Raw genomic sequence first — 13,733 nt, forward strand, 5'->3', positions numbered from 1 at the left:
TAGCACATGGCTGCTATTAATGAATGGATGACTAAGTAAATGAGTGACCACGTAGAAAATGGGATTTTTACACAATTCACTTGCTTACATTTGTGAGGTTGTAGTCTTGCTTCTGAACCATGTTTATCATTCCAGATTTTAGTCAGAGCTACGCAAGGCTGTAGTGAAACACATGCAGACACAGATGACTGTGTGCATAACACCCAACCAGCCAGAGGGAGCTCACTTAGTGTCTAAATAAAACAAAAGACGTGGAGTTTTGTTTCTCTTTTATTGCAACCTATTGCAAGGTCAAAAGATTCACAGAAATATAGAAACTACAAACTGGGTGGATTTTTTTTTTATTCACTCAAAAGGACATTAAAGACCAAAGACCAGAATTTTCCACTACAGTGATGTATTTTATAGGCTTTATTCTGAAAATACTGTTGACATTTGGAGAGGATAAAAAGCCCTGCATTAAATGTGTTCACATGTATTTATGACAGTCTAAGCAAAAAAAGGGACTATATTGCCCAGAAAAAGTATTTTAAGCCTCATTTCAAAGCGTCTAATGAGAGCACATTCAACAACCTCCATGGGATCACACGAGGTGATGCTTTTCTTGGCTACTTTTTTAGATTAATGCTTTGAGGTTGTATATGGTATTTCTACAGATTTCTGCAAATGAACCAAAGCCGTTTTCTGGGTTCTGTTGCATCAGGCTTTCTGTGTTAGTCAGCGTCTTAGAGAATAAGTGCAGCCCCACCCCCACCCCAAGCTACAGCATATTATAGTGCCGGACTTTAGGTTCAAAGAATGCGACGTTTAAAAAAAGATCAATTGTACACTCCGAAACCACAGACAACTAAACTGTAACACTCTAACGATTATTATAACTCTGAACTGAAATTGTACCATCTATATCAAAGACGGATTTCCCTTCTTTTGTCTTTTTGTAACTATTTAAAATATAGTGTGACAAATATAAAAATTAAACTTTCGTTTATTCACTCAAGCTACTATTACTATACACACTGTCTTATAAATTAGTTTTGGGTTAAAAACCAGTTAAAATATTATGAAATAACATTTTTTTAGTAGTGGAGAAATGGATATAAAATGATACAGTTCAATGTATAAGAAGAAATCTAGTTTTCTAATGGTAAACAGCTTTTTCTTAAACAAATTTCATTCCCTTCAAATTAAAGTGGCAACCCGTTTGGTTATGAAAAAAAGATTCCTGGTACTTTCTCAGAAGCTTAAAAAAAAAAACTGATTGGGATTAAGACAAAAATGCCACATCAGAAGGATGCTGACATACTCAAGGTAAACAAACATTTCCTACAGAAAAGGAGTCATTATACATGTGTGAGTAGCATTCAAATGTAAGGCTGCTTTCTACTTCTTACAGCTCCCATCACTTCAGCAGTGTTGGAATTTATAGGAAATAAACTCAAACCTCATTATAATTGTGGAGGACCAAAGACCACATAAGGGGAGAATAAATAGCAAGTTCAAAAGTCAAAGTTTTGCTTCTCCTACTACGAAAGATAATCACTCTTTAGCTTAAAAAGGCTCCCTGCTGCCTGATTATAAATCTAGACACAGGAGAGGTTATCGGAGCCCGAGTCCCTACAATGAATTAACTGTAAAAATGTGTGAAATCAGAACACCTACTCACTTTCTGACATAACGAAAAGCTAGTAATATTTAACTAAACTAAAATACTTATTTCTGGCAAGCGTAAACAGAATCTTAGTGGACAGATTTTTCTAAATTCTCTCCTTAACTCATACATTAGCTAACAGTAGATCTTTGCAGTAGTGTCAGAACTATTCAAAATTATAACATGCATATATTCAAAAAACCTGCTCTAAATCCCAAAGCAAAATAAAAAAATCAATAGAAAGATTGTCTACTTACATCTCATTCATTAATCTTCTATCAATAGGACTACCCCATCTCAGAATATATGTTCATAATTACCAAAATAATGAAATGATCTGTAAAAATTTTAAAGTAACTGCACACCATGAATTTCATTTGTGGCTTCAATGTGGACAACGCTAAGATCAGCCCCAAATGTCATTAAAACACACCGTGACCAGTAACTATCCACCAAGTAAAGTTAACACAGTGTTAATGTAAAACCAACTAAAATATTTATTACTTAACAGAGTGCATTTACAGAATAATGAATAGTTAAGCTTTGTGAGCTGGCCAGGAGACTTCAGGCTGTTGCCTCCATATACAAATTTACACAAGGCTTTATTCTCTCTAGCCCCTACGTTACCAGCAAGCTGACCGCCTGTGGGCACAGTGAGTTAGGCACAACCATAGTGGACACCGTGCTCCTTCCATGACCCAGGAAAGTCCCTCTGTCAGGAAATGTTTACCAAGAAATTGACCTAGCATGTGTGCACAAGCACAACAGTACGTGAGAGTGGATTTGTAGGTGTGCAGCCCTAGATTTTGAGGGGTCCTATTCTCCAGGCTTCTACTTAGAGAAGCATCGATTTTGTCATGGTCTTAGCAGAAGTGTAGGCTCTATCCCACCATAAACGAAAGCCTTTCAGCGAGCATCTCCAAGAAGCTCAAAATAATACCCCAGTTTTCCAAATTGAGATTTCACAGTCTATTTTTTTAAATTTTTTTTTAGAGAAATAGACTTTTGAATTAAAAAACAAGAAGTTCGTGGTTTTCATGATCTTCCATTTTCAGGAAGACAAGCCAGCTCACCTGGGGCTAAGGAACAAGTGCGCTTATGCGATGCAGGATGCAAACAAGACACAAATAGAACACTTGGGTACAGACACAGACGGGTGATGGCTAAAACCTTTCCCAAAGATTCCCTGTTCCAGCCCCCGCCCCCCAATTTCTCCACCCTGCTGGACGACCCGAGTAGGCCCAGGCATGGGCAAGAGCATTAGGAGGTGGCGGCAGACATATTGGGAGTCCAGCCCATCTGGTAGGCTCTCTCCAAGGTCCTCTTGCAGTCCTGCAGAACAGTGCTGAAGGTGATGTGGGGATACTGTTGCACCAGCTGCTCCACTGTGACTTCATTGACCTGTGAGCAGAGAAGAGCCATCGTCACACACGGAGACCGCCAGTACCACGCAGCCAGTGCCCGAGGGGGTGCTATGGTGGCATGCAGTGCAACAAGGAGCCTTGGCCTCTCCCCTTTGCTCTCCGTGTGAAAGTGTGAGGACGTGTTCGATGAGCACATATGTATTCCTTCAGTATGACTTCTCGGATATCCCAGGACTTCACGTCATGAAATCAAATGTACCTGCTAAACATACATGACTAAGTGACTGTGGTTTGCCAAGACCTCAACAGTGCACGAGAGGAAGCAAACAGTAAGAGCATTCTTACGTCCACTGACTTCCTCGCCTACAGGGAAGCCTTTTTAGGATGAACACTGTTCATTGGGGGTGGAGGGCGTAAGATACACAGGATTCTAGACAGAAGTGCAAAGGAAAATGTTTATTTTTCTTCTCTTGAAATGTTAAGACACTGCAAACCTCAGTCCCTTTGTGAGGAGGGCTGAAGTGTGAGGAATCAATAATTAAAACATACATGGCTGGCAGGTCAGGGATGGCCCCACCAGACCTTAGCCCATCAGAGTCCACCTTGATTGTTGATTAGACAAGGCAATCAGACAGGCCTAATTAAAAGTAACACCTTTACAACTGCTGTGCTGTGAACGGATTAATTTGTCAATTTTTAAAAGCTGATTGCAATTCGTATCACAGAAGTAGACAGCTTCCTTCATCCTTTAGATAAATAAATGATTAACCTAAGACCCGCAACTTATAGGTAGCTTTATTTAAAATCTTTATTGAATACTTGGGCATTTTTGAATACATCAGTATTTCATTTGTACTGTGTAAGCTATACTGAGTTAAGTCTGAACAAAGATTATTTGAGGTAAACATTTCTGAGCATTCCTCTTAATGCTCATTATTGAAAACCAACAGCACCACCATTAATAAACAAACACACAAGCAAGCAAGCAAACAAACAAACAAAAGCAACCCGAATACCCTAGAAGGCCTTGCCATTTGCTTTGAAAGCCTGCATGTAAGTGATCATAAAGTTTGGTTGTCTGTACTTTTCTCAAAAGGTGATTTGAAAGTTAGGTTGGCTGTTATTTTTTTATGTTTAATACTGAGAATAGCTATGGTCACGCTGCGCTGGTGACATTTAATCTTTATCAGAGGCTTTAATACAGGGTATATAACCAGACGGGCACTAAGCTCATGATGCTAGGTCTTCTGGGAGCTGGGACTCTAGGCATGTACCACCACGCCCGGCTGTCAGCACATTTCTCTAGTTGTGATGTACTTGTTTGAACCCTGCTTGCTTTCACATTCTTTTATTTATTTATTTATTTATTTATTTATTTATTTATTTATTTATATTTAGAATTGGATTCCTCAGCTATGAAAACAAGATGAAGGGACCTATGAGGTAGAGGTAGACTTGCTGTTGTAAGGCTCAGATATAATCTTATGCTTAGCACCATGCCATCACCAGCCCCTAAATGGCAGCTCTGGTCATTGCAGCAGGACTCAATGGAGAGTTATTGAGTCCCAAGGTATGTATGAAGGAGAGGTGAGACATACCTCACAGGCAAGAAGACCACTCTAGCTGACACTCGTTAGGGCTAGCAACCTAGCTTCCTGAATTGTGAACTGTGACCCCAAAGAGTCGTGGAGCTAAAGGTGAGAGTTTTTAGTCTGGCAGTGAGTGGTTTCTGAGCATACGAGGGCTGAATATTGATTTAAAATCAAATGCTAGTTGAATCTGAGAAGTTTCTGGCAGCTCTTGTGCACACGGTGTTGTGTGAGTTCACAGAGGGCCTTGGTTCTGACCCCACAGCATGTGCTGCCATCACGCCACACAGCTCCTGTGAGAAAGGCAGCCTGAAACACAGGGTCTCAGGGTGGAGACCAAGCAGCTATGTGCTGTTACGTTTGTACTGTACATCCAAGGCCTTCCGCTCTTACGGATATATAATAGCTAAAGTATGGAAAACAAAGACTGACTATTTTTTACACCACCTTACGTAAGTGTCACATTAGTATATGTTTGTATTGTTCTATGTTAGAATGTGCGATTCTTAAGAACTGTTGTCTGAGCTGCTGACTTGAGTTTCATTAAAAAAATTCATAAATGAATTCTGGTATGGGATTAGGACAGAATCTCCAATAATTTCAGAAATGGCTCTGGACACACTTCTGCCATTTTGAATTACAGGTATGTAGTGGTGTCTAGACACTTGTATTTATAATGTAGACAATTATAAAATCAAGTATCAGTCAATTCTGAAAAAAATACTGAAGATGCTCCATGACCTGCAGCAGCAAACACTCAGCCAAGACTTAATTCTTTCTCTAACAAGCACACACACCTCAGCAGGGTATAAAATTGCCTTCATCTTTTATAAAATGTTATCTATTTGAATATCAAAGTATTGTTTTATAAGGAATTTCTCTGAGTTTGGGGCCAGCCTCATCTACAGAGTGAATTCTAGGATAGTCAAGGCCACATAGAGAAACCTTGTCTCAAGAAACCAAAACTAAGTAAACAAACAAACAAGAAAAGAAAAGAAAACTAATTTCTCTATGATGTCCAATCAGTAAATGTCTGATCTGTAGATCTATTTTATTTACATGTATGCGTATAGTCAAGTGACTTCAAATGATGCAAAGGACTGGGTGTGGCTAGTGTTTGAGAAGGCTTGTTTTACCCGCATTACAGGCTTAGGACCTCCGCTGTCAGGGGACTGTGATCCCCACACACGGGGACAGATGCAGGCTTCTCTACAAGAGAGCAAAAGAAAGAGAAAGTAGAGCTAGTCCACGCAGGCTGAGCCACTTGACAGGAAGGAGCTACTGAAAGCACACAAGGGAGGAGGGACAGAACACACACCTGGCGCAGAAATGTGACTCCTTTCTGGTCCAGTCTCACACAAGGACAAAGTTTTGCATGTAGGGTTGACAGGTAATTATGTTTTGGAGAATCAATTTTTAAAAAGAAAAAAAAAATACCGATGTGATAACTTTTCCAAAAAGAGATATATGATTCACCTTAAACAAACTCAACATACGATTTATGAAGTATATAAATTAGGTAATAATTTTTCATATTAGCAAAGCCTTTCATGGGAGAGTTAATTTATTCCATCAGCTCCTCTAATATACTTCCTATGACTTAACAGAATTCAATTATCTATTTCCTTTGCATAAGATGAGGTAGACCTGTTATTTAGAATAGACGTCATGGGAATTCTCTGCATTTCATAGGCTATGGGTAAGAACAGGCAACATGTTGGCTTTGTGTAGGTGCATATAAAATGGAAACTGTGGCCCCCAGTAGATAAAGTATGCCTTCTAAGCAACCCTTTCTGCAACCGTGCACTGTAAATTCAGGAAGATGAAGTGAGAAGAGGAGAACAGGTAAACACCCCATTTTAGATATTTACTGGGGCAATGTTATGCCGGGGGATGTGGCGGGCATATGCATATGGCAGGCAAGGCTCTATCTGTAACTTGTAACGTCTCCTGGCGGAGCCAGTGGTACATTTTATATCTTGCTATGTTTGCTGGCTTCTCAGGAGTACAGGTGATATGCACTTCTTTCTTTTTGTAGAGGCTTTAAATGTGCTCTAGAGCCATAGGATCTTGGGGTAAGACACCAAGAGAGACCAAATCAATTTTCAATCTTATGCCAACAGACACATGCCTGCAGGAATTTTGTCATATGCAATTGCAGTTGTGAAGGCATATTCTTTAACTTATAAAATGCATGTGTGTGAGTGGGAAAATAAAGATGTTTTAAAGGTAACCCCCCTAACATCTCTCTTTAAAATTCAATTTCTTTTTCCTTTGTTTTGAAAATTATCAATGGCAACTGGTTTACTTCACATGAGATTTAGAAAATGAAGTGTCTTCCTAAAGAAAAACTCAGAAATGTCATTTGAAGAAGCTGCTGTGATTAAAGAAGGGAAAAGGGGACATGACCCAGGTTTTTAAAGAAGATACAAGAAAGATCACACTTTATCGTTTCTCCAAAGACAGCGTAACCATGATTTACATTTTCAAAATTATTACAACTCTTTTTAAGGTAGTACAATTTGTCTGGCATTTTAATCTATTTTGAGTTAACATCTATTAGCACTTTTTGAAGATGTGAGGCAATTTGCTATGCTAATTAAGGTAAATCATGCCATAGTTTGTATATTGCTGCTGCTGCTGCTGCTGCTGCTGCTGCTGCTGCCGCTGCCGCTGCCACAGAGGGGTGAAGCGAGAGCCTTGGAATTGAAGTGCTGCCCTAGTGCCTGCCTTCCTACCAGGTCCTCACCAGCACCATCAACAGAAAGTTTCTGAGAAGTAAAGACCTAGGCTAGAACTCAGCCGTTCAAAAAAACCATTCAACCATTAAAAAAAAAATGTAAGTGCCAATAAGATATGCTGAAGAAACCGTAAACACTGAGTGAAGTGAGTGATTCTCCTTTCCTCATACACTACAGGGAACGCTTCTTATTAGAGGCAGGAAACATGCTGCTGGGACACATTAGGTCAACAAGAAGAAACTACTCCAACTGTGATTTGTTCTTTAAAGTTTTTTGAAAAAAAATTTTGTGTATGGAACATACATCTGACAGTGCAAGTATGTCTGCATGAGAGGCCATATGTGGAGGCCACAGAAGATACTGGGTGTCTTTTTCTATCACTTTGTGCCTTATTCCCTTGAGACAGTGTTTCTCACCAAACAGGGTGTTGCCAGGTTGGCTAGCTGGTTGGCCAGCAGACTTCTGGTACCCAGTAATCTCCATGCCCCAGTGCTGGGGTTACAGACGTGTGAAGCTCTGGGTGCTGGTGATTTGAACTCATGTCTTTGTACTTGCAGGCCTAGTTCTATTACTCACTGAGCCATTTCTCCAGCCCAAAGTGATTTTCTCTTTAATGGAGAAAGCTCTGGTCCCGTTTGAGATGCCAATAATAACACTTACTGTTTTATACCCAGACTGCAAGTTCCTTAGCAACAAGGAATATTTCGGTCAGCTCTGGGGGCACTGTCTGGGAGTCTCGCCTAGCAGAGATGCAGGTGCTACAAGACAGCAGGGTTTCGTTTGTATACCCAGCCTGTGGCACTACATAGCACATATTCAACGCACACTGGCTGGCTCAGTGAATATAGGGGTTATTCAGAGAATCTGTTCAGAGTCAATAAAAAAAGGGACCATGTCAGTCCTACATCAAGTAGAAGCCTACTCTATCACCAGACTGCCAATTACAAAAGGGGCGGAATCTGAAATCTTGAGCTGACTTCAGTCCCAACGTCCTTTAATAATTTTAAATTCTTGACCGTCCTAATTCTTGGCTACTGTTGTTTTCTGTCCCCCATCATTCAGTACCTCTTTGCAGAACACCTTCCCAGGAGTTTAGGGATTTGGCACCATACGGTGGTGAGAAGTTGTTGCTGGGTACGAGGCTGTCAGGCAGCTCTCTGAAGTGACTGGACTGATGGCAGCCCTCCTTCAACACCAGCTACAAGCACTACGATGGGAGACAAGTTAATAATCTTGGATATGGACATGTTTCTGAAACTTTGCAAACCCACAGTTAAGAGGACTTTGGTGCTTTAGCTTGCAGGAGTATCAGACTACTGAAGAAGGCCTGACGGTCAGTGTGAAAATTTCAGGAATTGAAGGTCACTTCTGTGCCACAGGCATTTGGTGGAAGAGAGAAGCATGTGAAGTCTCCTGACTCAGAACAATGCTATTTGTACCTTCTCTTTTGGGGGAGGAGGATGCTCTGGGAAGTGAAATGGCTTCACCCTACCCTGGGGTAGATGGAATAGAGTAGCTTTTCTTTTCTTTTTTGGTTGGTTCTGTTGTCACTGGGGTGTCTGCATAGCAGGAAACACGCAGCAGATAGTATAGTCTGAGGCTACACTGCCACATATGCCCACTGCAGAGGAGCCTTCATGTGGTAGGAAAGACATACGTGAGCTCTTATGGTTTACTCTGGAAAAGCATATGGAAAATTGGGTTAATTTTTTCACTCTAAAGTGATAGTGTAAAACAGAAGAATATCCAGTTCCAGTTAGGACAGGAGGTCTGGAAGAGAGAGACAGTGGAAATGGACTATTGTCTAGCTGTACAAATGCTAACATGTCATGGTATGGATGCTGTATGAGTGCTAGCATGTCACAATATGGATGTTGTATGAGCACTAACATGTCCTGATATGGATACTATATGAATGCTAACATGTCCTGATATGGATGCTGTATGAATGCTAACATGCCATGATATAGATGCTGTATGAATGCTAACATGTCATGATATGGATGCTGTATGAATGCTAACATGTCATGATATGGATGCTGTATGAATGCTAACATGCCATGATATGGATGCTGTATGAGTGCTAACATGCCATGATATGGATGTTGTGTGAGTGCTAACATGTCACAATATGGATACTATATGAATGCTAACATGTCATAATATGGATGCTGTATGAATGCTAACATGTGATGACATGGATGTTGTGTGAGTGCTAACATGTGACAACATGGATGCTGTATGAGTGCTAGCCTATCATGATGTGGATGTGTGCTAACATGTCATGATTTGGGTGTATGTTAACATGTCATGACATGGATGTTGTATGAATACAAACATGTCATGACATGGATGTTATATGAATGCTAGCATATCATGATATAGATGTGTGGCACAGCAGGAATCAGTAGCTCATAGGGTAGCTAGCTGGTAATGGCAGTGAGGATTTGAACTCAGGATCTCAATACATAGTGCTCTCTGGACTGAATTCAGCCCGGCACCTGAGTAACATAGCGTTGAATAGTAACTAGCAGGCCGGAGTTAAACATCCTCACCCGTCCAGTGAAAAGGCTTTCTAACAGTCATGTTCTACATTAAAAACAGAGATTATATCTGGTGGGGATATAAATACATTTCTAAGTACTTGACAATGTCCTCTTAAGGCTGCTTTGTGGGAAGACGGGCAATAAAGGATACCAGTGGCTTTCCAAGACTGTTGTGTGGCTGCGGTTTCAAGAGACAATGAAGTGTGGTTAAAACAGGGTGGAGCTTGGGGCTAGCAAGGGTCCTTCTGAGAAAGGCACCTTGAGTCATGCCAAACCGCATGACCTTCCTTCCAGACTTCTTCAAAGGAACATGTTTCCTCATGTTCCAGACAGAACGGCCAGAAGATGGATATTGGGACGTGGTCTCTGCCCTCTTGGATCATATAACACAGCAGGGAAGACAGCAATTACTGCAGCAACAGAAAAAAGCTGAGAGGAATTTTGTAGAGAAATGCAAGTTGTCACAGAAGATAGTCCACAGCAGGCACCTCAGAGGTGCGGGGAAGTACCTTCTCCAAGACAGGATGTCTGCAATGGACTTTCAGACACAAGGTGTCAGTCTGTGTGCCACATGCATTCAATGTATACAATATTGTGCAGATAAGAAAGAACGCTAGCCCACAAGGTATTATAACAGAACAGCCAGTTTTCTACTTTGTAAATTGGAGTGTGCCTCTTGCTCCTGAGAGCTCAGTGTGAGGAGGTGAAAGGTGAAGGAACTGCTTCCTCTGTGCAGGAGGAAAGTGCTCCCGAGGGAGCTTCTGCGGAGCGGTTGCAAAACAGCATACTCAGGGCTTGTGTCCTAATTCAGGACTACTGTCCCGACGCTGCTGGCCTGTCACTGCTCAGAGTCCCTGGGCAATGTCACTCAATGCTTACAGCCCTAGGGGCTAACTCCAGGCTGCCCAGAGGCAGAGTGTTGTCTCTGGGGCGACAGACTCCGGGGCCTGCTTCTGCTTTTGAGACTGCACTGGGTATCCACGGTGCTCACTGGATGCCAGCAAACCTCTCTCAAACACACTCAGCCTAGTGTTCTTTCAGCTAGTTCCCACAGGCTCCAAGATGGACACATGCTGACAGTGGCTAGTGGTTCTGGGAAGTTAGGTGTCACCGGAAACCTTCAAGTGATGTGACGGGCCATCGAAGTGCAGCTGAGATTTAGGAAGGACCACAAGATGCTGTCTTCCTCCTTGGTACTAGCAGTTGAACCATGCAGCTTTATCATCAGCTCCTAGCAGAGACTGAAACACCGGCCTGTGAACTGATTTTTTTTAGGATCTGCCACAGCTAGCCACATGCATCACTTCTCTATGGAACTACGTAGATCTTAATGAATCCACTTCCCCCTTTTTGCAGCAGGATTCTTCTCGCCAGTGTGTTCTAGCGACAAGCTGCTTTTTGCTGTGGTTTGTTTCCTTATGGGAAGAGCAGGGAGCCGGGGAGTTGATACCATTGGTACGGTTTCTCCTTTGTTCAACAGTGAGGCAAGTCTTAGAGCCTGTTCCCTAGCCCTGTAATACAAGCAGCTTCCCCCTTGTTTCTCATGTTATCCAAGGCTTCTGCCAGGAGCCCCACGGTGATGCATACATAACAAACACACAATACATGCTTCCTGGTGTGGGATGAATTCACCTGTGCCTGCCACCAGGGACGGACAAGGACATAGTGGTTGCCATCCCAACTGCTTATCAGAACGAGTAGGTCCCTTTTCAGAACCCCGGTGCCCAGGCCATCTCCCAGGCAACCGTGTCAGTCTTTGTGAGGGGTCAGTATTTGGAAGCTCTCAGGAGATTCAGATACAAGGCACAGGTCGAGGAACAGCTGATTCCTGCCACTGGCACCTGAAGGCAAGAGGCAAAAACAAGTGCCCACCCCTTCCAGGGGCGCCCTCCCCACTACACTGACTGGGAGCTGGAGAAAGGAACCTGTTCCTGTAGGTTACAGCCATGTTTTTCAACTACTCCTCGCTGCACTGGTCTCTGAATGTGTTAAATCCACGCTGGTGTCCATGTCTAGTCTCAGGTCTCTAGCTCAGCATTGCTTTCCCAGCAGCCAAGGGAAAACAAAGAGATCAGAAACCCAGTTCTCATGTGGACTTAGGGCTTCCTCAAGGAACTACTCAGGGTGTGAGAGAAGCCACCGAAGTCTGTCTGGTATTTGGTACATCTAAAAGAAGAAACACTGTATCTCACTGGCACCTTAAATGCCACTTGCTAATCATGGATGGGGTGGGTCAGTTGTGGAGCACACATGATGCAGTACGTTGCACGTACAAATCTCTGTGGCTTGAGCTCTTTAAGTATGGAGACAAAGATAAAACTTGGGTCCTTGATATCTTACAATTGTAAAGTGCTTGTGCAGAAGAGAAGGGGAGAGGGAAGGGAGCGAGGGTCTGAGAGGAGAAGGGGCAGAGTGAGAGACAGTGACAAAGAGAGAACACAAACATATTATTCCTGAGTTGCAACAAACAAACAAACAAACAAACACCTCATCTAAAAACCCCCAAACACAGGCAGGGACAGACTGGGAGAAGGCATTGAAGCCAACAGGAGCAGCCTTGTAAGTCCAGTCAGCTTTGTCAAATGCAGTCGTTCCATTTCAGAATCTGCAGTGACTGGAAGTGCTATGCTCTGTCAATATCACCACGGGCCTGGCTCCATGCTGTCTCTTCCGTGAGATGCAGGCCGCCTGTTAACACTAGCACCTGCTTCTATTCACTTGAATTAGCGCAGTGAGAAGGTGGTGAAGAGCGGGGTGACGGGGCTCACAGAAACGCCAGCAGTGTTAAGTCGGTACTGGGGCTTGCTAACCTGAAGCTTCTAATTAGGGATGAGTGTGACGGGAAGTCCAATAACCTGACTGTCAGAGGCGGCCTTCGTGACATTTTCATTCCCGGCATCAGCAAGCAATCTCCCACTATGAAGGCTGTTTCCAGCTGGGTGCAAACTTTGGCTCCAGTCTCCTAGGCCTGATCATGGTCTTGATCTGCTGCTCAGAGCACATGAAAACCAGAACATGTGTGCAGGACACTGGGAGAGCCAGAGTCACCTGGAGGAGTCATCTACGGTGTTCCCAACACTTCAGCGAAAGAACAGCTATTTGAAAAGCCTAATAAGATAATTAATGTAGTCATAGTGGTAAGCACAACGTATTTATGGAACACATCTGGGTGCTTCTAAATTAAACTCCTGAAGTTAAGTTGAAAACATAATTGAGGGGGAAAACACGTCTCTCTCTCTCTCTCTCTCTCTCTCTCTCTCTCTCTCTCTCTCTCTCAAAGTTTTCTTTTGTGCCTAATGGTTTTCATTGCTGTGCTGCTAAGTTTTTAGTTCTATTTTCATATAAAGGCTCAGGACTTAGCGGTGATCATCAGGCAAGCACTTGAGGAAAGCTACCTCCCTAGAACTGTAGTGCCTACCAGGTGGGATTTATGGATCTCACCTGCCTGGTAAAAGAATTTATGATCAGCAATAATGTATTCTGTATAGATATAGTCAGTAAATCTGTAGATTAAAAATCTGAAACCTGAAAATACGGGGTTTGTCTTGATTTTGTTTGTTTGTTTGTTTTTGGTTATCAGAAGCAGAACTGTACAGAACTCAGAGCATCCGGGGCTGGACTGCCGAGAAGTTCAAGTGTGACAACATGGCAGGTTCCAAAGCTCTTACTGGCTGTCCTTTCAGCCATGCCCAGAATTCCCTGGCTATAAGAAATGGGTATAAAACCAAAGATAGCCTCTTTCTTATTTGGTTACTTATTTCCTTCAGTCTAGATACTTAAAAATAAATCTATCAAATAGTTAAGAGGCAGTGGGTTCTAAATGTTTTCAAATTTGTTTTTAGCTA

At 42.3% G+C, this 13,733-nt stretch overlaps 1 protein-coding gene across 1 annotated transcript in view; it reads right to left on the minus strand.

Annotated features, from left to right (window-relative positions):
• Positions 1-252: 252 nt before the first annotated feature.
• Positions 253-13,733, minus strand: part of FBXL17 (F-box and leucine rich repeat protein 17) — a 423,447-nt gene continuing 409,966 nt past the window's right edge. Inside the window, exon 9 of the mRNA XM_084778112.1 lies at positions 253-3,049. Within this exon, the coding sequence (XP_084634238.1) occupies positions 2,909-3,049 (141 nt within the window). The 3' untranslated portion in view covers positions 253-2,908. The remainder of the gene's footprint in view (positions 3,050-13,733) is intronic.

Source organism: Acomys minous (assembly GCF_964271855.1).
Source record: "Acomys minous genome assembly, chromosome: 4".
Taxonomy (NCBI): domain Eukaryota; kingdom Metazoa; phylum Chordata; class Mammalia; order Rodentia; family Muridae; genus Acomys; species Acomys minous.